Source organism: Trichechus manatus, unplaced genomic scaffold, assembly GCF_000243295.1.
Source record: "Trichechus manatus latirostris isolate Lorelei unplaced genomic scaffold, TriManLat1.0 scaffold00019, whole genome shotgun sequence".
NCBI classification, from domain to species: domain Eukaryota; kingdom Metazoa; phylum Chordata; class Mammalia; order Sirenia; family Trichechidae; genus Trichechus; species Trichechus manatus.
This window is the reverse complement of record NW_004443955.1, coordinates 14,830,429-14,857,126: the sequence shown is the minus strand read 5'-3', so window position 1 is coordinate 14,857,126 and position 26,698 is coordinate 14,830,429. Positions and strand designations below refer to the sequence as shown.

General features: G+C 43.7%; 1 protein-coding gene across 3 annotated transcripts in view; it reads right to left on the bottom strand.

Annotated features, from left to right (window-relative positions):
- LOC111819813 (insulin-like growth factor 1 receptor) overlaps window positions 1-26,698 on the bottom strand; it is a 229,568-nt gene that overhangs the window by 26,640 nt on the left and 176,230 nt on the right. Inside the window, exon 3 of one of the 3 annotated variants that reach the window (XM_023727879.1) lies at window positions 13,874-17,234. The exons of 1 other annotated variant lie outside the window; for it this stretch is intronic. In XM_023727879.1, the coding sequence (XP_023583647.1) occupies window positions 17,221-17,234 (14 nt within the window). In that variant the 3' untranslated portion in view covers window positions 13,874-17,220. Of the gene's footprint in view, window positions 1-13,873; window positions 17,235-19,204; window positions 19,736-26,698 lie in introns of those variants that run through there. One more of the 3 variants, XM_023727876.1, reaches the window with a different exon arrangement.

Below are 26,698 nucleotides of genomic sequence, written 5' to 3'. Positions count from 1 at the left end.
GTCGGTGTGGGTGTGTATGTGTCCGTGTGGGTGTGTATGTGTCCGTGTGGGTGTGTATGTGTCCGTGTGGGTGTGTGTGGGTGCGCGCGCACTCTTTATGTTAAAGTTTACAGCACAAAGTAGTTTCTCATTTAAAAATTTATACACAAATTGTTGTGTGACGTTGGTTGCAATCCCCGCAATGTGTCAGCACTCTCCCCCTTCCCCTTTACACCCTAGGTTCCCCTTGTCCATTCGTCCAGTTAACCTGTCCCTTCCTGCCTTCATTTTTGGGCAGGTGTTGCCCATCTGATCTCCTACATTTGATTGAACTAAGAAGCACACTCCCCACGTGTGTTAACTGTTTTATATGCCTGTCTAACCTTTGGCTGAAAGGTAGACTTTAGGAATAGCTTCAGTTCTGAGTTAGCAGGGTGTCCAGGGCCACAGTCTCAGGGTCTCCTCCAGTTTCTGTCAGACCAGTAAGTCTGATCTTTTATTATGAACTTGAATTTTGTTCTGCATTTCTCTCCCGCTCTGTCCAGAACCCTCTATTGTGATCCCTGTCAGAGCTGTTGGTGGTGTAACTGGGCACCATCTAGTTCTTGTGGGCTCAAGCTGATGGAGGCTGTGGCTCATGTAGTCCATTAGTCCTTTGGACTGATATTTTCCCTGTGTCTTTGGTTTTCTTCATTCTCCTTTGCTCCAGATGGGATGGGACCAACAGATATATCTTGGATGGGTGCTGGCAAGCTTTTAAGACCCCAGATGCTACTCACCAAAGTAGGATGTGGAACATTTTCTTTATGAACTACGTTATAACAATTGACTTAGACGTCCCCCAAAACCATGGTCATCAGCCCTCAGCCCGAGTAACAAGGTCCCTCAAGGTATTTGGATGTGTCTAAGAAGCTTCTATGAGTGTGCCCCCTTTGTGCTCCATTATACATATGAATATACATGCTGTACATACAAGGACATATGTAAAAATATCCACAGCCTAACCTATATCTGAGGAAGTAAAAAAAAAAAATGAGGATGTAAAAGAGCTGAACAGAAAATTTCAAAGGGTGGCTCGAGAAGATACAGTAAAATATTATAATGACACGTGCAAAGACCTGGAGTTAGAAAACCAAAGGGGAAGAACACGTTCGGCATTTCTCAAGCTGAAAGAACTGAAGAAAAATTCATGCCTCGAGTTGCAATACTGAAGGATTCTATGGGCAAAATATTGAACAATCCAAGAAACATCAAAAGAAGATGGAAGGAATACACAGAGTCACTGTACCAAAAAGAATTAGTCAACGTTCAATCATTTCAGGAGGTAGAATATGATCGAGAACCGACAATGCTGAAGGAAGAAGTCCAAGCTGCACTGAAGGCATTGGTGAAAACAAGTCTCCAGGAACTGACAGAATACCAACTGAGATGTTCCAACAAATGGATGCAGCCCTGGAGGTACTCACTACCCCGTCTATGCCAAGAAATGTGGAAGACAGCTACCTGGGCCAGTCGACTAGAAGAGATTCATATTTGCGCCGATTCCAAACAAAGGTGATCCAACAGAACAAGAAAATTATGGAACAATATCATTAATATCACACCCAAGTAAAATTTTGCTAAAGATGACTCAAAAATGGTTACAGTAGTACATCAACAGGGAACTACCAGAAATTCAAGCTGAATTCAGAAGAGGACATGGAACATCTGTTGATGTCAGACAGATCTCATCTGAAAGCAGAGGATGCCAGAAAAGTGTTTACCTGTGTTTTACTGACTATGCAAAGGCATTTGACTGTGTGGATCATATCAAATTATAGATCACATTGCGAAGAATGGGAATTCCAGAACATTTAATTGTGCTCATGCAGAACACATACACAGACTAAGAGGCAGCTATTCAAATAGAACAAGGGGATACTGCATGGTTTAAAATCAGGAAAGGTGTGCATCAGGGTTATATCCTTTCACCATACTTATCCAATCTGTACACTGAGCAAACAATACTAGAAGCTGAACTATGTGAAGAAGAACGTGGTATCAGGATTGGTAGAAGACTCATTAACAACCTGTATTATGCAGATGACACAACCTCACTTGCTTAAAGTGAAGACGGTTTGAAGTGCTTACTGATGAAAATCAAAGACCACAGCCTTCAGTATGGACTACACCTCAATATAAAGAAAACAAAAATACTCACAACTGGACCAACAAGCAACATCATCATAAGGAGAAAAAAGACTGAAGTTGTCAAGAATTTCATTTTACTTCGATCCATAATCAATGCCCATGGAAGCAGCAGTCAAGAAATCAAACAATGCATTGCATTGGGCAAATCTGCTGCAAAAGACCTCTTTAAAGTGTTAAAAAGCAAAGATATCACTTTCAGGACTAAGGTGCACCTGACCCAAGCCATGGTATTTTCAACTGCCTCATATGCATGTGAAAGCTGGACAATGAATAAGGAAGACCAAAGAAGAATAGATGCCTTTGAATTATGGTGTTGGCAAAGAATATTGAATATGACATGGACCACCAGAAGAACGAACAAACCTGTCTTGGAAGAAGTACAGCCAGAGTCCTCCTTGGAAGTGAGGATGGCGAGACTTCATCTCATGTAATTTGGACATGTTATCAGCAGGGACTAGTCCTTGGAGAAGGACATCATGCTTGGTAAGGCAGAAGGTCAGCGAAAAAGAAGACCCTTGACGAGATGGATTGACAAAGTGGCCACAACAATGGGCTCGAATATAGCGACAATTGTGAGGCCGGTGTAGGACAGGGCAGTGTTTTGTTCTATTGTACATGGGGTCACTCTGAGTCGGAATTGACTCAATGGCACCTAGCAACAACCTATATATGTATGTGGATATACTCCTATACACCCTCCTTTCCCTATTCAGCATACGTATCTGCTTGTAAGTTACTGTTTTTGCTGTTGTTGTAGGGTTGTATATGCTATAGTATTTACCATGTTTGACTTTTTTTTTCTCCCTGTGTCTGTCTTTGCCTTGGTCAGGTTGTGCTGACTTTCTGCGAGAGTTTTAACTATTAGATCACGAACAAAAAATGTGTGGAAGCTATGCAGAGACCCCTGGGATAATGAAACCAAAAAGTTATTACTGTTAAGCTCAGGAAATGTTAGCTGAAGATCATGGCTCTGACCCCTTCAAAGGTACCATATAGATGAGCCCCATACAGACGAGCCCTGCTTAGGCTCAGCGCCTCCACTGAATCATACCCAACCACATTCTCCTTTCTCATTCAATAAGAAATGGGTTTTGCCATACTGGTAGGGCAAAAAAACTAAAATAAGTTTTGAATTAGTCTTAATGCTTTGCAAAAACCTACTAACTGTTAAGACGCATCCTCCATGTATGACTAGGCCTGGTGGAGTAACCGTTCTACATCTGTTCTCTAGCACTCAGTTGATGGTTATGCGTGGGGGCGAGGGGAGGTGAGAGGGAGGGAGGGCAGAGAATGGCTTAAGCCATTACTCTTTTTTTCTTGTTTTGTGGGCATCTGAAGTAGCTGCCATACATATGATACCAACTTGTTCCTATTGATTTAGAGTGACATCACTTTATTATTTGACTTTGTTTGTATTTCAGCTTCCCCCTTTTCACGGACTTCAGGGTCTCACAGGCCAAGTCGTTTTAGAACACAGAAAGAAGGATGTCTTAGATAGTCATGAAGTGCCAAATGTTCTTTGTTTTCCTCAGCCCAGCCTGTATCAGGAGAACTGGGATAATAAACGTTTCAATCAATACTGCAATGGTGCATTAATTTCTTCACAGCATACAGAAGCGAATAGGAAGAGGAGTGTAAGGTTGCTGCTAAGCCTTTAGTAAGTTAAAACTGACTGACTTAAATAAAAATCCTGCAAATTTGTTTTAAAGCTTAAAAACTACAAAATGGAAACCACATGCAATCCTATGCTGGAGCCTTATTTAAATCATTTGCACGTTTAAAACCAGGGCTTCAAACCAGCTCTTAACAGGTTAAGTCATGGCCGACGGAAACAAGGGCAGCGTGCGCGTTGCATAGCAACCAAATCTCTTTCGTGTAGGCCTCTGACCCGAATAGGAAAGAGACAGTGGTGCTATGCTCAAAGATTGCGGCCAACTGCACCGCTTTGAATGTTGCATCACTCTCCACAGTCCTGCCAATAATCCAATCTCCCGCATCAGGAAACTTTCAGGGACTGGATTATTGACAGGACTGTGGAGAGTGACACACATTCAAAGCAGAGCAGCCAGCGGCCATCTTTGTGCAGGCCACCACTGCCTGTTTCCTACCTGGGTCAAAAGCCAACAGCACAAGAGATGTGGCTGCTATGCAACAGATAGGTTGTCAGTGTTTCCATGGGCCATGACTGAACCACTCTGAACCAGTTCTAAGCCCCATCTTGTAATTAGTGTCACCGAACTGTACACATGAAAAATGTTGGCAAATGTTGCATCATCAATATTTTTTATAATTTTTTAAAAAAAAAAAGAACGTAAGATGACTCTAAGACTCTTCGTGTGGAGAGAATGTGGATGGAAGTGCCAGCTCATGTGTGGAGGGAGGAGATGTGTGGTGGAGAAGGTGAGGAGCAGGGACTCTGTGTGGCCTGTTAAGTCTGAAATGCCCCTTAGGCTCCAGATGGGGTTAACTGAACATACAAAGCCACCTCAAGACTGAAAACATGCCAGCACCCCAACCTTGCACCCACTTGCTCCCTGCCAGGGATGACACCAAGGGATGAGTGCCCACACTCGGGGGAGCTCTGCCTGGGCCTGCGTGGGCAGGGGCAGGACTGGGCACAACATAGGATCACTGCGCCCCATGCAGACCGGCAGGAAGGCACGGCCTCAGGAAGACCCTTGCTCTCAGGGGCGATTTCTCTGTGCAGCACTCACCAGACAACTATTTGAGGGAGGCTCAATACTTTACAGTGTCTCTGCAGAGACAAAGAACATTTCTACCTTTTTGAGGCCTAACATCTCTTTTCTTGTCATCTCACTGATTGGCTCTGCCGAGACAGGCCTGTCAATTATCATTTATCATTTATCATTTATAGCATAGTTCATATTTGCAACGTAGTCTGCAAATATTTCTAGCACTTCATAAAGTCTCTGTGGTGTAACTACTTGTGGAAGGGCAGTGAGCTTGCCTGAAGTCAGAATCAACATGCAACCATGAAGACAAGCATATGTGTGCGTGTGTGTGTGTGTGCACACATGCGTGCACGTATACATGGGTGGCCCTCCATGTGCTGGGCCAGCAGATAATTCCCTCATACCCTTTGACACTTCACGTCTTGGCTCGTTATCCCCAGACATCCTATGCTTGAAGCTCCTTGCAGATATCAAATCAAGCAACCATGTCATCACAGCAATGGTCTAGTAAGTCAAGGCCTATTTTCATTTACAAATCAGTTCCATCTCCACCACTAACAATGTTAGAAAATTACATCTCATTTCTCTGTCTTGGTATCATCATCTGTGGAAGAGAGGTCATACTGTGTGTAAAAAAGAAAAAAATATATTGGTGCATTTTAGAGGATTATGCACAGGTTTAACACCTCTCCTACCCATAACTCAACTAGCTGGCAAACCATCCTTTCCCCTTCCCCGCCCTCACAAAATGGCTACAAACTCAAAATCCAGCAAAGAAGAGGACCAGTAACTATGTAGTCACGATTCTGTTCTACTCATCTATATTCATGGTCTACTTAACATTACTTTGTCTATACTTTTAGCAAGGTTAATATTTAAGGTTCAAGCCCCAAGCAGACTAGAAGCAGCCAATTCTAGCGAGGGGGGCTAAAGAGAGTGATGATGAAAGCAGGAAAACCAAAGCACAACATGAGCACTGCAAAAAGGACAACTATAAAAGCCAACACAAGAACGCAAAAGCCAGGCACTCACAGGCCACGCAGCACAGTGAAGTTTATCTATTTAACCTTATAATTTAGTGCTGCCAAGGGATTTTTGTATCAGCATTTGCATAAAACACACAGTGGAAACAAATGGTATTACTCTACCTCCAAAAAGAAAAGGTGCATGTAATGTTTAAACATGTATTTACATACCAACTGAAGACCAAATTATGTCATGGTACCAGTAACCAGCTGCCATTGAATTGACTCCAACTCATTGTGTGTCAGAGCAGAAAAGCCATGGCTGATTTTTCAAAAGTAGTCACCAGACCTTTCATTTCTGGGTGGACTTGAACCTCCGACCTTTCGGTTAGCAGTGGAGTGTGTTAACCATTCGCACCACCCAGGGACTTACTCTGTGTGAATTGAGGCTTTGCAATACTTAAAGACAAAAGTCAGCTGAAATAGCAAAGGGAGGCATTCCATACTCAGGCATTCATGCCTTCTAGTCAGTAGTTTATTTACATTTTGAGTGGTGATTAAATTTTAGCAAAATATCACCAATGCCATTAAATTAACACTATGGTTTGAATATTTTGTTTTCATCTGCATTAAATGTGTAAATGTATTTAATTTACAGTTGTAAGAAGATCTCTAAGCATAGAAAGTTTATGCCTAGTTTTCAGGTTGTAGGTATTTAACTATCCTTACATCAAAGTCATTTTATAGTGACACTGAGGGTCAGTAAACGCGTCTTTCACCTTTTAGAAAGGGGTCTCAATTCCCATGTGTGGAAAACACTGCCTCACCCACCTGAGAGATCGCTCCATCATCTCATCATACGATGAAGTTATTTTCACAGCAATAACCTTGAGTATTGAGAAAAGGTTCGATTATGTTCATTATATCCTCTTTAATGCAAGCAGCGTGAAATAGACTTTAGAAAATATTTCCTCTAAAAATAATTATTTTCATTGCATTGCTTACAAAAGATGACTCTCACTAGCCAGGTAACTCAGTTGTCATTGAAATAATTAAAGTTTTTCCTCATGTTCTTAGAATCCTCTGCAGTTCAGGACACATTTCTGTGATAGGAAAGTACCTATGTCTCCTGATCACCAAAGAGAAAAAGCTAGAATTACACATATATGGAAGAGGTTCTAGCAATTTCCCAGTTAAACAGCATCAAATTATGAACTACCTGTTTGGGGCACAGAACTCATTATCTGTGAAGAGTGAGTGATCCGAGCCCAGTCACACTCTAAGCAGCATAAAAATCGGGGTACTGTATCCCTAGATCAGTGGTTCTCAAAGTATGGCCCAGGGACCTCTGAGGGTCCTAGGAGCCTTTCAGGTGGTCTAGCAGATCAAACTACTTTCACGATATTACTAAGACATTCCTTGCCTTTTTCACCCTCACTGTCTCACAAGTGCACAGTGGCCTCTGTCAGAGGCTATGTGACATGCGGTATTGGCAGCAGACTCAGTGAAAAAGCATATACAGAATCTAGCTGCCTTCTATCAAGCCAGACATTAGACAGATTTTCAAATGTGTAAAACAATGTCATTCTTCTATTTTTTTTCTTTTGTTTTGTTTTGGGAAGTATAGTTTTTTTTTTTTTCCACAAAAATATGTTGACATGTAATGGGTTTATTATTTTAAATGAATTAATATTTTAAAATTGTTCTATATTAATTTTTCATATGGCAAATATCAACAGATACAACCCACTTCAACAAAAGCTCTTGGGGGGTCCTCAATGATTTTTAATAGTGACCCCACCAAGCCGTGGGAGAAAAGACCTGGCCATCTGCTCCCATAAAGATTACAGCCCAGGAAACCCTATGGATAGTTCTACTCTGTCCTATGGGGTCAATGAGTCCGAACCGACTTGACGGCACACAGGTACAACAAAGGGGTCCTGAGACTAACGAGTCTGAAAACCACTGTCCTAGGTGATCTCCTTCCTCAGAGGGCAGCTAAGGCAGATGGCCCCCAAATGTTTATCTCCATCCACTAAGCCTCATACGGCTATGGCCGACTGCCTCCTTAACCCCATCTGGAGCCTAAGGGGCGTTTCAGACTGAACAGGCCACAGAGAGTCCCTGCTCCTCACCATCTCACCGCACATCTCCTTCCTCCTCCTTCCACCACATGAGCCGGCACTTCCACCCACTGTTCTCTCCACGTCATCTTACGTTCCTTTTTTTTTTTAATTGTAAAAATATCGATGTCACATTTGCCAACATTTTTCATGTGTACAATCCAGCGACACCAATTACCTCAATCATGCTGTACAACCATGACCAATATCCATTGCCAAATTTTCCATCACCATAAACAGAAAATGTGGAATTCTTCTGTTCCATCCATTCCCCATATTCTAAATTTTACAAGTCCTCAAATAATCTTAAATCTATCCACTACCCATTCACCATCACTCTTGTCTAGTGTTTCTCAACAGGGGGTGATTTTGCCCCTATGGAACATCTGGCAATGTCTGGGGACATTTTTTATTGTTATGTCTGGGGGAGGGGGAGGCAGTTGCTACTGGCATGTAGGGGATAGAGGCCAGGGATGCTGCTAAATATCATACAACACACAAGACAGCCCCCCACAACAAAGAATTATCCAGCTCAACAAGTCCACAGTGTAAGGTCGAGAAACCCTGCTCTGGTCCCAGCCACCATCATCTCTCAATTGAATTATTCCACAGCTTCCTAGCCAGTCTCCCTGCTTTCTACTCTCACTTCCCTTCCCTGCTCCCGACTTGTGCTCCACACAGCAACTAGAGAGATCGTTGTAAGATAGAAATCAGCGCGTGCCACCGTTCAGCTTCTAATCTGTCACTGGCTTCCCACTACACTTCGGGCAAATGCACATATTATTGCCATGGACCACATAGCCCCTCCCTGATCTGGCTGCTGACAACCACTCTGATCCCATCATGTGACTCAGTTTCCCTCACCAGTCATCAGTCTGTTCCCACCTCACAGCCTCTTGCTCTCGTTCCCCTCAGGTGCACACGTCACCACCCAACACTCCTGCACTGTTGGCAATAGGACCCTGATTAGTATTTCCTTCTTAGGCATCATCAGTAGCTTATTGTTTGCTGACTGTCAGTTCCCCTCACCCCGCCTCCCAGGTGTAGACTGTGAAAACCTACTGTCTCCCTCACTGCTGTATCAACAGACAAGGCACAGGGTAGGTGCTTAAGATTTGTTAAATTAATAAATAGGTGACTGGGCCCGCCTTTGTGGGTTTCACATTTAAACAAGTGGGTATGCTGAAGGAGCTGTGAGAACACCCCTTGCCCCATAACCCGCCCGACCCTACCCCCCAGCTGAGACTGCCCAAGGAAAGCATCAAGTTGGTGTCAATCTCAGATTCCCCTGGGGACCAAGGAACTTAACTGCAATCGGTACAGTGGGGAGTTACCAGTATTCTCTTCCTCCATGGAGCATCAATGCTTAAGGTTACGTTCAAACGCAGGCCTGCCCCTTGCCCCGCAGGAAAAATCGTCTGAGTACAAAGAAGCCATGAGGGGAAGTCCTCAATGGTTTATCACCTGCAGCCACAGAATAAGACTTACAGGCAACTTCTTAGGGTTTAACTTGGAGCTGTCTAAAGAAACGGAAGACAAGTCATGACAGCAGAGCAAACAGTGGGCTTATGGGGAGCGGCCGGACAACCAGGAGTGACGCTTGGTCTTTCTGCCGCATTCAATACAGGCAGGTCCTCCTGAATTACTAGCTTTTTGTAAATGGAGATTTGGACACATGAGGCAGTGTGAAGGATAATGATTCCCTGAAGGAAAATGTATACAGGCATAGGAAACTCACAAACTCCCAGCTGCCTAGTAGTGCAAGGGGGCAGTGGTGGTTCAGGGGTAGGATTCCTGCCTTCCACGTGGAAGACCTATGCTCAGTTCCTGGCCAATGTACCTCATGTTCAGCCACCTCCCAACTGTCAGTGAGGTTGTGTGTTGCTATGATGCTGAACAGGCTTCAGTGGCACTTCCAGACTAACATGGACTAGGAAGAAAGGTCTGGCAATCTACTGCAAAAATCAGCCAATGAAAACCCTATGGATCCCAATACTCTGAGCTGCAACCAGTCATGGGGATGGTGCAGGATGGGACCACTCGACAGTGGCTAACAAACACTACGTGCAAGGTGCCAAACAGCTCTCGGAGTTGTTTTGGAATTTCAGGGAGAGTCCACAGGAGGGCTGGCTGCTGAGAGCTCTCTCTGCCCTAATCACAGATACACAGGCAAACAAGGGTGATCCATGTGCTAGGGTCTTCAGAGAAGCCTATGGAAGCCACTGTGGGAGAAAGAGAAGATGAAGTGAGGAAATGAAGGGAGCCAGGCAAGAGGACTGTAATTGTTAGAACCTGAGGCCCCAAAGGAGGAGGGATCAGGAAAGAGAGCCTGGAGAGGTCAAAAAGGGAGGATCATGAGATCCCTGGGGAAGAGGCCTGTGGGAACTCTCCCTGGGAGGAAGTCCTGACTGACTATGGGAGAGTATTCAGCTTTATAAATGGAAATGGAGGCCGCGAAGAGGTGCTGCAAATGTTCTACTCTTTCCCAATAATAAATAGTTGAGAAATCAATACAGCACATTCAGATTTCACCCAGGGTGGAGCAGGGTGTGGGCAATAGTACAAAGAAAATGCCAACGTGGGAGGAGACCAGAAAGGCTACAACAACAGAGCTGCTCCACTTCAACCTTAGGTGGAGTGAGGCGATCCCCTCTCTTGTTCTAGGACCAAAGCTAGAGAGATGTGTTACATTTCGTCACCTACAATGCTCAGACACATGGAGTCAAGTAGAATTCTCTACTTTCGCCTGTGTGGGCCCCCTTCCTATACTCCAAGAGATTTGGAGTGGATGGGACAAGGGGTAAGCCCAGCCTCCCTCTCTTCCCTCTCATGCCCCCAACCCAATCACTTCCAAAAATATCAAATATTTTCTTCCATAAATAATTGCAATAGGATGCCGTAGCTTTTCTCAAACAAACAATAGTCTGATTATGCCCTGTTTGCCATGGGCCCAGCCCAGAGCACACAAAGACCTGCTTTCACACACGGCCTCTCCAGGATGGGTACGTTGTCCGCTCCACGTCTCCAACAACTTCACTGCAGCAATGCATTAGGAAGGGAGAGATGGGAAGAGGCTGTCACCACAAGGGAAAGGAACAACTCCCTAAAGAGAACAACCATTGTTCCCCGAGTTTTCTGCTGCCTTTCAACCTCACAAAGAAAGTTCTTCTTCCACCAGAAGGACATTTGCTCAAAAACCCAAATTACACAATTTTATACTGGTGATTTCTTTTAAACATTTTATTAACTTTCAAGGAGTCCCTGAATGGTGTAAATGATCACCGTGCTTGGCTGCTAACCAAAAGGTTGCCGGTTTGAGTCCACCCACAGGTGCCTCAGAAGAAAGACCTGATGATCTACTTCCAAAAAATCAGCCATTGAAAACTACGGAGCACAGTTCTACTCTGATACACATGGGGTCATCATGAGTCAGAATCAACTCAGAGGCAACTAGGTCTGGGTATTAACTTTCAAATGTGATTTTAAATTGTAATAATTAACTTTTTAAAAAAGTTCCTGCTTCTATATCTTATATCTTTATGCTAGTTACAGAATTAAGTAGAGTTAAAATGAATGTATATACTTCTGTACGACCAGTTTTTTTTTTTTCTGGTAAAAAACATCTGAAGGATAAACTCATCACTTCAGAGCTGCTATTTGGAAAACACATCCTTTTGTGCTTGAAAATATAAAGCATTAAGTTTCTTTTCAGAATTTAAGTTTGATTTTCCTCCACAGGTACATGAAAACACCTCAGCCAGAAATGTCCTTGTTTGCCAGTTATAACAGCCCCGTTAAGGAAGTTAAGCCTTCTTTGTATTTCTAATAATTCAGAATGGCCATTCTCCCAGTCAGAAGCCACTTACATTAGATACAGAAAGATCCCCCTCCCACGGCCTCCGCCATTTTATGGTCTTCCATTTTACATCCCTTTTACTCTTACAATTTTGTTTGTTAGAAGGCATACAAAGTCAAATGAAATGGAGTACTAATGGCCAAGATACTAATCAGAAAGCCTCTGAAAGCCATTTTCAGAGTATATATATTTTTGTTTTTAAAACCATATAAACAAACCATATAAAGCAATAGAGACCAGTGTTACATTGGGCATAAAAAGGACCTCTGGCTGCATGGTAAAGTGATTTACCATGGTAAAGTGTTGCTCGGAAGTGATTTATCATTCATGACAGTAAAAGTAACTTAGCCAAAATGGATTTTAAAGTTGAATCTTAGTTTCTTGACAGGATCTAGTGAGGCAAGCAATCCACAATCATGGGCTTCGTTTGTTATGAAGCTCAGTAGGAGACACTGGTTTATTCACCAACTCCCATAGTACAGTTATCTTGGGATTTAGAAAACATTCGAGAGATGCTTTTGCATTTGCTTGGGCTTCAGCACTGAAAGTGAAAAGCATAAACTATGGTAGACAGGGAGCCCTGGTGGCACAGTAGTTAAGATCTCGGCTGCTAACCAAAAGGTCACCAGTTCGAATCCACTAGCTACTCCTTGGAAACCCTATGGGGCAATTCTACTCTGTCCTATAGGGTCTACGAGTCGGAACTGACTCGACAGCAATGAGTTTTGGATATGGTAGACAGAATCTCTATTTTGGGCCTTTGTTCCAATGGATTGAGCTATGCTGTTAAAATTCATTGTAATTTTCAAAATACGGAGCCATAATGATGCAAGGGGTTCATGTATCTTCAACCCACTAAAAATGAGAAGACAATTCCTGGTACTCAGGCTCATCTACACCTTTTCTAAAGTCTCAGAGCTCAGTCATAAGGGGCCACTCTACAGCCGGTAAAGTTCCCTTAACCTCATTAGCTTCTCAGTATCTCAAAGATAGGGCAAAGTCAGTTAGGTCGAAACTTCCATGGCTCCAGGTAGTAACCCTCACCCAAGTCAAGCGGGATGATGAGAACATCTGAATGTTAGTTGCCATTGTGTCATCTTCAACTCATGGTGACCTTATGTGTAGCAGAATGAAGCAATGCCTGGTCCTGCACCACCCTCATATTGTTGGTATGTTTGAGCCCACTGTGGCAGCTATTGCATCAACCCATCTCATTGAGGGTTTCCCCTTGTTTTGCTGACCCTCTACTTTACAAACCATGATGTCCTTTTCTAGCAATTGGTCTTTCCTGATGATGTATCCAAAGCAAGCAAGATGAGGTCTCACCATCCTCACTTCTAAGGAGCAGTATAGCTGTACTTCCTCCAAAACTGATTTGTTGTTCTTTTGGAAGTCCACGACGTACTCAAATATTCTTCACCAACACCACCACTCAAATATGACAATTGTTCTTTGGTCTTCCCTTCCCATTGTCCGGTTTTCACGTGCATATGAGGCAACTGAAGAAACATCGTTTGGGTCAGGCGCACCTTAGTTGTTGTCATGGTTCGACTTATGTCCCCCCAAAAATGTGTGTATCAATTTGGCTGGGCCATGATTCCCAGTATTGTGTGGTTGTCCTCCAATTTTGTGGTTGTATTTTTATGTTAAAGAGGATTAGGGTGGGATTGTCTAACACCCTTACTAAGGTCACATCCCTGATCCAACATAAAGGGAGTTTCCCTGTGGTGTGGCCTGTACCACCTTTTATCTTACAAGAGATAAAAGGAAAGGGAAGCAAGCAGAGAATTGGGGACCTCATACCACCAAGAAAGCAGTGCCGGGAGCAGAGCGCGTCCTCTGGACCTGGGGTCCCTGCGCAGAGAAGCTCCTAGTCTGGGGGAAGATTGATGAGAAGGCCGACATAGAGAGAAAGCCTTCCCCTGGAGCTGACACCGTGAATTTGGACTCTTAGCCTACTAGACTGTGAGAAAATAAATTTCTCTTTGTTAAAGCTATCCACTTGTGGTATTTCTGTTATAGCAGCACTAGATAACTAAGACAGTTGTCAAAGTGACATCTTTGCTTTTTAATACTTTAAAGAGGTCTCCTGCAGTAGACTTTCTCAATGCAATATGTAGTTTGACTTCTTGACTGTCTATAAGCCAGTAAGAGTAACTTAACCAAAATATATTTTAAACTGTAATCCTGATTTCTCAACAGGCTACAGTGTGGCGAGCAATCCACAATCATATGGAAAAGCCATTTAAATCACCGTTTTCAGCTGAAGATTGGAACAACCTAAGTAAATGCATCTCTGGATTTAAGATAGTGGAACGTTAGTCTTCTGTCAACAAAAGTACATTTCATGACAATTGTGAAGGCAGCTTACTTAGGGCCAAGTCAATGTAGAATTATCCAGTGGTAAGCCCAAAGACAATGCCTCAAACAGGGACCCAGACATCAAATTCAAAGATGAAGTTGGGAGCAAGAGTAAATTAGTTAACATAACAAAATATATGAAAAGATTAAATTTGGAAAGATGACCCAAATCTTACATAACAAAGCTTTGAAAAGCTGTGAAACAGTAACAATGCAAACATAGTATAGTTGCAACATGGCTCACAGCTGAAAGGGTTAGAGAGTTCAAGGAGCTCTGTAGGCTAATGTCTACTAGTCAGCAATGCAAGAGGACTCCAAGGAAGATGATATACCAGTAATCTTCCATTCATCCCTAGAACCATGGCATCCAAAGTAAAGGCAGTAAACAGTCATGGTCTAATTTCTACTGGTTACATCCAACTGACTTTTAAATTTTCAGTGACATGGTTCAGAGGTTCATTAAACTAGAATTTTTCGAGTAGAAATTAAAAACTCTGAAATAACGATGGGTAAAAGAACTGGAAATGTTTACTCTGAAGAAGGAACTATTCAGAGGGTACAGAATAGATGTCTTCAACTATTCAAAAGGGCAATTATCTTGGTATCTGACTTATTTTCATGGTTCATGGGATACAAACGGAACCAACATATACATGTTATAGGGAAGTAGGGTTTTGTTTATTTCTAAAAAGCAGAATTTTCTAACTCTCTAAGTTTACCTAAAAATGGAATGAGTTCCTTCATATGATGATGAAAGTCTTACCATGAAGGTGTTCAAGTTGAAGCTAGTCAGCCCTCTGCCAATTACACCAGTGGTTGGCAAACTTTTTCTGTAAAAAGGTTTGCAAGCTAAAGGATGTCTGTCACAAATACTCGACTCAGCCATTGCAGCGTGAAAGCAGGCAACATAAAAAAAATGAGTGCTTGTGTTCCAATAAAACTTTATTTACGAAAACAAGTGAGAGGCTAGATCTGGCAGAGTGGACCATACCTTGTTAACCTTGAAAACACTGAACAAAATAATTTAGAGCCTTTGATACTACATGAGAGTTGCTCATTAAGGTCACCTATACGTAGGGTAGAAGCCCTGGTACCACAATGGTTACGTGCTCTGCTGCTAACCAACAGGTTGAAAGATCAGCAGTTCAAACCCACCAGCTGCTGCTCAGTGGGAGAAAAGAACTGGTAAATCTGCTACCGTAAAGATTACAGCCTGGAAGCCCTATGGGGCAGTTCTACTCTGTCACATGGGGTTGCCATGAGTTGGAATCAACTTGATGGCACACAACAAAACAACATATATGGGGTATAAAGGCACGGCCATATACATATATACATGTTCAATGAGTCCTGCTTTTCCCAAAATTAAGTCTAAATAAATTTATCCAAAGATACTAAAATTAAAATGTTGACTTTTCACCTTGAAATAGCAGGGCTTTAAAACATCGGTGGGGGTGAGGGGGTGGTGTGGAGAACTGAAATATCGAAGTACTAGCTTTACTAGGCATGGTGACTGGGAGAACAGCCAAGTTCCAGCACAAGGTTTATATAATGCACACATTAAACAAACCACCAACCCAACCACTCACCCCCTGAAAGCAGAGATCAGGTACCAGTCAGATTCCTTAGGGATGCAGAGAAAAAAATACCCCTACCCCCCTGCCGTTCACCATAAGGTTGGATATCCTGGGCCGCATTTCCCAAGACTGGGGGTGGGGGGGTGTAGCAGCTTTTACTGAAACCAAAAAATAAAAATAAAAAAAGACTCAGCATTGCTGTCATCATGATCTACCTTCACTCAGCTCAACCAAAATTCCCCACAGTGAGGATCTCTTGGGGTCATGCTGCTATCCCTCAATATGGAGCACCCATACTGAACTCATGCTGAGACTGTGGCTGCTCCTGTGTGTACCTGTCCTTTTCCCACCTGGACCCCAAGGGAGAAGGGGGGTTTTCATTTCATTAACAAAATAAAACATAATTTTAGCAACTAGGATGGAGGGTGGGAAACCCACTGGAACCACTTGCTTCCAAAGCAGCTGAGTCCTTGCAGGGCCTCCTCGGCCTCACTGCGGAGCCCTTGTGAGGTACTTTACATTGGAAACCATAACTGACAAACGTTTTCTTTAAGTATTCCTCAAAACCCAAACCAGTCTTCTCTGGGGTTGAATCCAGAGACGCTAAGACTATTTGCACAGGACTTATAATCTGGTGTCTACTCAGCGGCTTTATAAAAACATGGAGTGGGGAAAAAATGGCAGTTAAAGAGCCTGTTAATTCACTGCCAGTTCACTGCGGTGGTTCACGTTTCTTGCCCGGCAGGCCAGGCAACGCTCCCAATGCCCAAACCCTTGGCACCAGGCAGGCCTCTTGAGCTGGCAGAACTTGGGAAGCAGCAGAGCTCACACCGATTTATGACTTCTCTCCCAGACTTACCTTAGAAGAAGCAAGCCGGTCCAGGTTCCCAAGACCCTGAGCTAATGCAGCCCAGTCTGGATTTCCCGGAAAAGGCTAATTCAAGCTTCCAGCACCCTGAAGTGCACTGGCCAGGCTGGCATCCTCTGTAATACCCTGAGGTTGCTTCCATCCCCAGACATGCCAGGAAAGAGGCAAGGTCAGAGCAAGGGCACCTGTGCAATGCCAAAGGGTCTCAGACAAAACTGGAATTAACACGCGCTCTTCCGAGCTTTATTTTCCACACCAAAACAACATACCCACATGGTACCTTGAAGGACTAAAATACTCAGGATTGTAGGTGAGCATCTTGAACAGTCTCGTATTTTAAATATCTGATAGGACTCTTTCCAGAATATGCTTGTCCTTCCCTGCATGGACTCTAGGCTCCACATGACTATAAGCACAGCAAGGCTGAGGACCACGTCATAGTCATCATCATGACCCCAGTACCAAAAAACATAAAGGCCTAGAGTGTGTTCTCATTAGATGTATATTAAACTTACCTACTTCCTAAGTCCCCACATGCTGTTGGTGACACAGCTACACACGGTGATCCCAGCGGACTGAATGATAATCATCTTATACCCATGGTGCTTTCAATGCAAAACCACTACACAGGCAATACAAAAAATCAAAGTGAAACAATTATTCACAGTTTATCCCAAAACTGGAGCCCTGGTGGTACAGTGAGCTCAGCTGCTAACCAAAAGGTCAGCAGTTCGAATCCACCAGCTGCTCCTTGGCAACCCTATGGGGTAGTTCTACTCTGTCCAATAGGGTAGCTATGAGTCAGAATTAACTCGTCAGCAATGGATTTGTTCTTTGTTTGCTTAGTTTTTTTCCCAAAACTGGGAACATTTTCTGAGAGAGATTAAAAAAAAAGATGATAAAAATATTGGCAACAAAAATGGAAATCTTTCGATCTTAGGTTTCAAGATTAATGAGAGGCTATTAACCTGTAGCTATTTAATTTGGTGGCTAACTGATATCCCAGTATCTTGTTATTACTTTAAAATTATTTTTAATATTAATGTATTTTACACCCCAAAATGAGACTTTCCCTTTGGCTGTTCCAAGGAATTTGCCAACATCATTCTCCCCCAGGCCAAACTGTCCCGCGCACCCTTCCTGGGCAATGTGTACTTGATGTCTTTGCTCTCACAACTTCTTTACTGCACAGAAGTGGCACCTCAGCCAACCAAAAATAACGTGCACTGGTGGTACCTGGAGAGAATTTTCCAATCATAAGGCAATGTTTGTAACCAGAGCTAATGGATCAAATATTCGAACTGACTATTTTGCGTGGGGAGTTACTGTATCATACAGCAGCTATGGCTTTCTCTAAATTTACACTGTGTAAAGCATAGAAGCTTCCTTTTCTTCAAGAGAAAAATCCCCCAGTTACAAAGAAAGCATGCATTAAGGTCAGCCATGATGTTGACAAAAGCGACGATGGGTAACGTTTATGTGATGGCGTTTTCCTATGGTCCACGCACTGCTGTGAACTCCTCACATGGATTAGGTCATTTCAATCTCACAACAAACAATCCCCCCAAGGTGGGCACTAACCCATCTTATGGAGGAGAAAACAGAAGCACAGAGAAATTAAGTAACTTCAGGGCGGGTCACAGGCAGTAAGTGGCACAGACAGGATGGAACTCAACAGGCAGTCACCTGGATGCTCTTAATCCCTGCCCTACCTACCATCTCAGAGGATGCATTCAACCCTAAAATCTGCTGAGAATCTACATTTAACTCTACCAAGCTCAATACAACCCAAACGCCTCACATATAACAAAGGAGCACATTTACTACAGAATGTTGCACAACAAGGAAGTCTCTAGAAAGCTGCCCAGACCCTACACATTTTCTACCAACATCCACGCAAAGGGCAGTCCTGAGGGACAAAGAATCTGCCATATGTGCCCATCTGGTTCATCTATTAATACACCTAGGATGCAGCCTGCATTCAACGCCCCACTTAGAGGAAACTGAGCTTTATGATCGATATGTTTTCAGCCTCTAAAAATGTGACAACTACTTCCAGATTACCTGGATTTATAAAAATGCTACAGCCAAAAAAGCAGTGTATTGAGCCAGTTCCAGGGCAATGAGCTGAAGAGGCCCAGAGGTGAGTAAGGCAGCTCTGACTTACATGCCATGGAGGTGACTCCGACTGATGATGACCCCATGTGTGTCAGAGTAGCACTGTACACCAAAGGGTTTTCAACGGCTGATTTTTCAGAAGTAGACTGCCAGGCCTTTCTTCTGAGGCACCTCTGGGTGGACCTAAACCTCCAACCTTTCAGTTATCAGCTTACTGTGTTAACCATTTGTACCAAAAACACATGATATCAGATGCTGTATTTTTTCAATTTGTATGATATTATATATCACACCAGGTTTAGGGTCAGTTGTGCCCCAAAACTCTTCAGTCAATATCCTCTGGATGCTCTGGCCTGATGATGGTGTATATATATATATATATATATATATATATATACACATACACCCATCGCTATCTCTCACCTTGCTCTTACTAAGGCCACAAAGTGAGGTAGAGAATGGATGTTCCCAACCATAGCAGCAGTCCTGGCTTTCAACAACTGCCCACAAGATGGATGCCTAGGAAAAGAGATATCCCTCGGAGTCAGCTTTTCTTTTCACAATCCTGAGAACACTGTGAGAGAATTTCCATAGGAGTCTTGGTAACACCTATTAGAAGGTATTTATTTAATATTTATTCCTACACAAGCCAATTATATAGAGAGGCTGCTGTCATTTAACCAGAGCCTCAAATATTTTAGCTCCTGTCAAGAACAAAAGGGGAAGGAAGGGGTGGTATTTCCATCGCTAAGGCCCCAGCTGAAGTGGCACATGATGAGTGAGGGTTTGGGCTGGCCTGGTGCTGGTCCACCTGAGTCAGCTTAGACATTACACAGAACTTGTTGTTGTTGTTAGCTGCCATGGAGTTGGCCCCCAAACCACGGTGATTCCATGCACAACACGCTCGAATCATTGTAATCCACAGGGTTTTCACTGGCTGATTTTCAGAAGAAGATCGCCAGGCCTTTCTTCCGAGGCACCTCTGGGTGGACTGGAACTTCCAACCTTTTGGTTAAAAGACGAGCATATTAATCGTTTGCACGACCGAGGAACTTCCTACCTTCATGGCAGCTAAAATGAACGCTGCAGAGGGGCTGAATTTCCGGGGTGCTGAAGGTGATGGGGGCACTTACAAAGCACTCTTGGGAGCCTTGAATCACATACACACAAAAAGACTGCAGATAAACACACTGGCACCTTCTGGAAGGGACAGTTGAGAAGCATATTAAAATGCAGCGTGCCATTTGGAAGCAGTCTGGTCTTGTTGCTATGCCCAAACCCAGGGGCGGGCAGCACATACTTCAGGGAAAACAGTCCTAGAGAAACATTCGCTCTGTGAAAGATGAGACACATTTCATCCAAAATGACAGTCAGCTTTTTTTTTTTTTTTTTTTTTTGATTGGGGGAGAGAGGTGGAGAACAAGACCCATAAGAATTTCTTTTAACTTTTCACCTATTGAGATTGCCAACTCCGGCAGTGGAAAGTTTAAATGGGAATACCTTGAAATTAAATTTAGCCTGCCTGCCTATGAGATCCCCCAGTAGTGCTCCACTAATACCTCAAGAATTAAATCATCTACACACAACCCTTAAGTATAAAACCACCCAAAAAGAGAACATCCTGGAATAGAATGATGATTTCAAACTCCTGGCAAATAATTATCCTGTATTTCTTTAAAAATCCTTGCCAGTTCACCGTATCTTTGAACAAGTGGATTAGCAAGTATTTTCTGAGTGTCTATAATGGTCTCACTGTTGTTAGCAACTAACAATCAGATTCACACATGTGCTGTGTAAGCCCGTGTACCCCCCACCTCCTTCCTCTTCAGAGTTACTCCCCGCTTTACATAACCTGGAATGTACCGTCATCCTCCATGTTCTCAGTGCCAATTCAACACACAAACTACTGTCCTTCTCTTAAGGAGAAAAGCCCTGGGTTCCTCCACTTGTGCCCCCTAAATTCCTTGCCTTAATCCCAAACCAACCCTCAAAACACTAGCTACATATAACACTATCGGAAATGGAAGATTATCTTGCAAAATGGCAGGATAGTGCCCCAACTAGTCATATATGGCATTCCAGAACTACAGAGCGAAGCAAGACTTTTTTAAAAAATTTTCTTGAAATAAACAATAATGTAATAAATGTATGAAACATGCTATTTATTTCCTCAGAGTTCTTGCAATCCATCAAGCTATTATGCGTGAGCACTGCTTGGTTAACCCATGACTGTGGAATATAAATATATCACTGAGATCTGTACATTTTTAATTACTTTCAAGTTACTGAATCCAGCTCTTAAAAACACAAAAAGCAGCAGGAAGCCACTTTTTCATTGTATTTCAAGTCAGCTACAATTAAAAAATCATTAGCTCGGTACCAACCTAAAATGGAAACAAACAATTACCAACAGAACATTACATATTACACTGACTTGTCACTGGTGGCTCCTATCTGGGAAAACGTTATGTGTAGGGAAAGTAAGATAAAGGAACCAAAAATGCTTAGGGGGGGCTGACTCACTAAAGATCATTAACATACGAGAGAAAAATCCCAATGATGTAAACAGAATTGGTTTTAGAAATCTAAAACCATGAACTATAAGTCTTTCCCCCTTGCAGTTTATACCCAAGTATGTGTTCACAGTAATGCTCCATGTGTCTGATGGACAGCATTCTCGTAAATCATGGAACACTTGGAAGCTGATGCCAACTTGAAAGCAATCACAAAAAATCCTCCGAATTCCATGGAAGATCATTGGCAATTAAAAAAAAAAAAGTTACCTATTTTACTTAGATACAGATAGCTTAAGATTGGAATTTATGATCCTAGGATACCAGGAGAAAACAGGCAATGTATTGAATACAAACATGCATGCAAGTCCAAAGCCATTTAATTTAAGGTAAATCAGAGCCCGACATGGCAATAGATTTTGAAGCCTCAGGTTTCATAAGAATGTTCTGGGTTACCAAGAAAACGATCCATTATTTAAGAGAGCAAAGTGCTGAGAATCAGTAACAATTCAGAGAAAAAAATTAAATAGCTTGTGCTCTGAGAAGTAAGCTTCAATTACTTGGAAAATCAACTCAAGCAAAAAAAACGTCTGTTTCAATGATGCTAAAACAAAACAAAACAAAAAAAAACCTGTTGCCGTCAAGTTGATTCCGACTCATAATGACCCTACAGGACAGAGCAGAACTGCCATAGGGTTTCCAAGGAGCGGCTGGTGGATTTGAAACGACAACCTTTTGATTAGCAGCCATGCTCTTAACCACTATGCCACCAGGGCTCCTCAATGAGGCTAGACAAATAAAATGCACAGGTAGATGTCTGCATGTACAGACACTGCAGCTACAAAGGAACGCATTTTTTACATGTGAATTTATGCATATAAACGACCCTAACCATTCAAAGATTATATAAACTCGGCTCCACAAAGTTGCTATTGGTCGGTCAAAACATCACTGAAACTCGTCTTGATCCTAACAATTCTGGCTCTCTTGATGTCATCCTGTAAATTCTTCCCCCCCGCCCCCACTCCCACCCCACCTCACACCTCTAAGCCACTCTGGGCTGTTTCTGGAGTCCCTGAGTGGTATAAATGGTTCAAGTCCACCCAGAGGCACCTCAGAAGAAAGGCCTGGCAATCTTCTTCCAAAAAGAATCAGCTGCTGAAAACCCTGTGGAGCCCAGTTCTACTCTGAAACACACGGGGTTGCCAGGGGTGGGAGTCAACTCGACAGCAACTGTGGGTTGACTGTAGAAATGCAATGTACCCTGAGAAGGTAGGATTTCTTAGAAGATGGCCCTAAGCCATCCACTTTGACTCCTCCTGGACTGCTGGGGGAAAATGCAAACCTCAGTTGTCAAATTCCATTGTGAGCACAGGTTATCCAGGCTCAAATGGATCCTCCGAGCAGCTCTGAATCGCTGTCGTCTGACCATAACTGACATAGTCTGTGGGCCACCAGTGCCCTTAGTGCCCTCTCTATGCTCCTCTCCAGCAGGGCCTGCTGGCCACATCCATCCCTGAGGGGGCCTTGTCCTGGCCTGGCTTGAGGAGAACAAGATGCAAAGAGTGCTTCATTAGCTTTCCTCTTCTCTATCTTCCCTCATTCTCTTCCCCTTCCTCCCTTACTTGGGTAAGTGTTCTTCTTCCAGAGTAACCGCTCCCTCCCCTACATACCAGCACACGTGTGTTCTTGATCATATCCCTTCCCAGCCTCCACCAGGACCTGCCTTGTCCATTTTCTCTCTGCTATCTATATCCTATGAGTCAGTCTACAAAAATGCCTTCGCCATTTTAATTTTACAACAAAACCTACACAAACCCCCCTTCCTCAAGCCCCACCCCAAAAAAGAAAGAAACAAAAGCAAACACCTTCCTCAATCCTGCTCCATCTCCCCGCTTCTACTTCCTACCAATCTTTCAGAAAGTAGAGCCTACATCTGCTGTCTCTGCTGATGCAGGAACTCCTGGCAATCCAACTTCTGCTTTCTACTAAGACCTAGTCACCTGAGACAACACCTCAGCCTCCTGTCATGACTGAAATTTCCCCTTTCCAAAGTATTTTCTTCCCTCTCCTTTTATGACGGTTCTTTCCTGGTCCTTCTTTCATTTCTTACTGCAACCCTTCTCTGACATTCTTCCTTCCCTCCTTAAATCCTGAAGCCGTTCGAGCGTCTCCTCAGGGCCTAAACTGCTAGGGTTAGCGGTAAGGCTGGGGGGAGAATCCCTGTCTTAGAACCGGCCAGCCACACTCTGCACTGGCTCACCGTAACTTTTTTCTAATCAGGCATCAACCCCAAAGCCCAAGCACTTGCTCCACCCTGGAGCTAGCTTCCACTGTATGGCTCTAATCAAGACTTCCAGAACCTTGGAGCTAGTGGCATCATGCTGGCTACTAGCCAAAAAGACTCAACAATCAGGACCCAAGACCAGCTGTTTGCGTCCAGTCTTCATTTATTCCCCTCTGGTATAACTACAATGAGGTGACCATCAATCAATTCTGTCTTTCCTTTTATGGTAAGAAAAACCAGCTGGTACTGCCCATCCTTAAAACAGCCCAGATGGGGCATTCAAGGATGGGAGGGGCCACACTGTGGTAACAGGAAACGTGATGCCACACAAGAGAGAAACCAGGGCCCCCAAGAAAGCCGGATTTGCTGCACAGACTGGTAACTTTGGTATGGTATGGTGAGCACCCACGCTATGCTGGGAAATGGTGCTTTAGGGTTATTACCAGTTGTATTTACACAACATTAAAACATGGAGAGCAAAAGTAAGACGTCAGCCTGTCCATCACTTGGAGACCCTCTGTACATGATTTGAGGGTTAGGTGTTTTCAAGCACCTGGCTGCTGCTAGCAGTGAGGGGAGGGGGAGGTTACTGAAAAGCCAGAGCCTGCAGTCAAGAATCCCAGAATCCTTGCTCAGCAATGAACTCAATCCCTGCCATCTCTTGGTTAATAAACATACAGGTAAGCGCTCATTTAACTGGAGCAGAAAAACATGCTTCGTTCTCTCTAACCCTATTCTCGTGGGGGCAGTGGGTGTTCAGTGGCAGAATTCTTGCCTTCTATGCAGGAGACCCAGGTTCCATTCCTGGTTAATGTACCTCGTGCATGTTGCTACGATGCTCAACAGGTTTCAGCAGAGCTTCCAGACTAAGACGGACTAGGAAGAAAGACCTGACGATCTACTTCCAAAAATCAGCCAATGAAAACTCTACGGATCACAACAGTCAGATCCACAAGAGATCCACGGGGATGGCACAGGACCAGGCAGCATTTCATTCCGTTGTGCGTGGGGCCGTCATGAGTCAGAGGCCGACTGGACCCCAGCTAACAACCACCACCCTATTTTTAGTGTCTACCTTGGAGGAGAGAGTGTCTTAGCCTCTTCGGCAGAACTTTAAAATAGAATTATATTCCATGTATATATATAGTTATGATGCTCCAGGAGGGTAATTCTCGTCTCCAAAAAAGTTGCTCAAGGACGCAAACCCAGCATTTCTCATTTGGGAAATGACCGTTCAAGGACGGTGCAAAGTCAGTCGGTTTGGGGTTCGCTTTAAGTAGGGGGTGGTTTGTGCTCAATGTCCGGGACGGTCATCAAGGAAAGGCCTCTTCCAGGCCTGAAAGCGCCCATTGTGTGGAGTGAGGCCCGTGGCCGGGACGCACACAGCCTGGAACCCGGCTGCCCCTCTCTCTGGGTGTTTATTTTGATAGAGGCTCATTTATGCCCAAGACAATGCCTGCCCTCTTCATTCCGCTCCCAGAGGAAGCGGTGGCAAAGGGGCGGGTCAGCATTGTTACCAAGCTTCCAATTCAGTTTTCCTTAGTCACAACAATGGGGCCTCAAGGGCCACAAATACAGGGTCACTCGCCATCAGCAGGACAGGGAAGATGCACATGGCAATTGAAGGAGATTCCAGGTAAAAGTCACCTTCTGGCACGTGGTCAGCTCTCACCGGCTGCAGAGGATTCTGGGGGCCTGGCCGAGGGCCTCCACCTCATTTCTTCTTAGGTGGATGGCCTGGGGAGGGTGACAGAGTCTCTCTACCTCTCCTACTATTTCTCCCAACTAAATGAGCAAACACTCAAAGAAATTAATGCACACATGCTTAGTGTTCCAACTTATCGACAGTTGCACAAGGGGAAAAACAAGTCTGACCCGAATTGCCAAAAATGAACAATATCCTTTAAAATCAAGCCTTAGCTGGATGGCTGGGAGTGAATGAAATGTATTACCCAACTGCTGGTGTAACACAAGCCCTCTCCTCCCCCTTCTGGGGCCTCATTCATAAAAAGCTGCCTGGCTCCAACAGCTGCAGGAACCAAGCCGGGCTGCTTCTGCATTCTGGGGACAGAGAACAAGGAAACAAAGAGAACCGGTCAGATCCCTCCGCCGCGCTTGCCCCCTCGTGGGAAGTTCGCTGCTTCCTCTCGGGGCTCCCGGTCCGTTACCCAAACACGCCAGGACTGGGGGAGCATTTTGCTGGGCCGTTTGTCAGCGGCAGTTCTGATGCGAACACCCAGCATGTTAGTAAAGTCATTCCCATCTGCTGAGTCACACACCCTATCTTTCACCTCCCCGTCATTATTTTTTTTAATCAGAAGTTCTTCCTTGGTAAAACGGGGGCTGCCGGTTTATTTTAAAACTGCCAAACTGGGGTGGAAGTGGCATGAGATTTCCCAAAGAGATGGCATTTTTTAATCGTCCACTTTTAAATTCATATTACCATACCCAAGCTTTTAAACCCATGCAAGGAAGCACAGAAGTTAAGGTGTAACTTTTATTCTTAATATTATTTTTCAAGTTTAAGGGGAAAAAATAACAACTAGCTGCTTCTTGACAAAAATTACCCTCTTTTCCACGGCCACTCTTCCCAGCCACAGCCAACGCAGGGAGATCGACTTTTGCAACCGGACAAGCTCCGCTAAAAGCGCGAAGTAGCTCAGGAGCTTCAGAACTCAGTATGAGAAACAAATGGGAGGCTATCAAACTTTTGAGACTTAGCACCCTTCTGAAAACCAGGGCCTGAACACAAGGGCATGTTCTAATTCACCAGCAATGGTTTTAATAAAAGACTTAAAATAGGAACAGAATTGTCCTCCAGTGAACTGAAATATAAATTCTCTCCAGAGACAAGGTAATCCATGCTAAATACTGTTTCCCTCTCAACTCTTGGAAACATAAAATACAAACTCACTGCTGTCGAGTTGATACCGACTCACAGCAACCTTATAGGACAGAGAAGAACTGCCCCATAGGGTTTCCAAGGAGCAGCTGGTAGATTCGAACTGCTAACCTTCATGGTTAGCTCACAGTAGTCCTTAACCACTGCAACACCAGGGCTCCTGCAAACATAAACAGGGCTTCAAAATCTCATATGGGGGGAAGAAAACCACTACACTTCTAGAAAATACCAACTTTAGCAACACCATCCCTCCAAAATCTTATCTT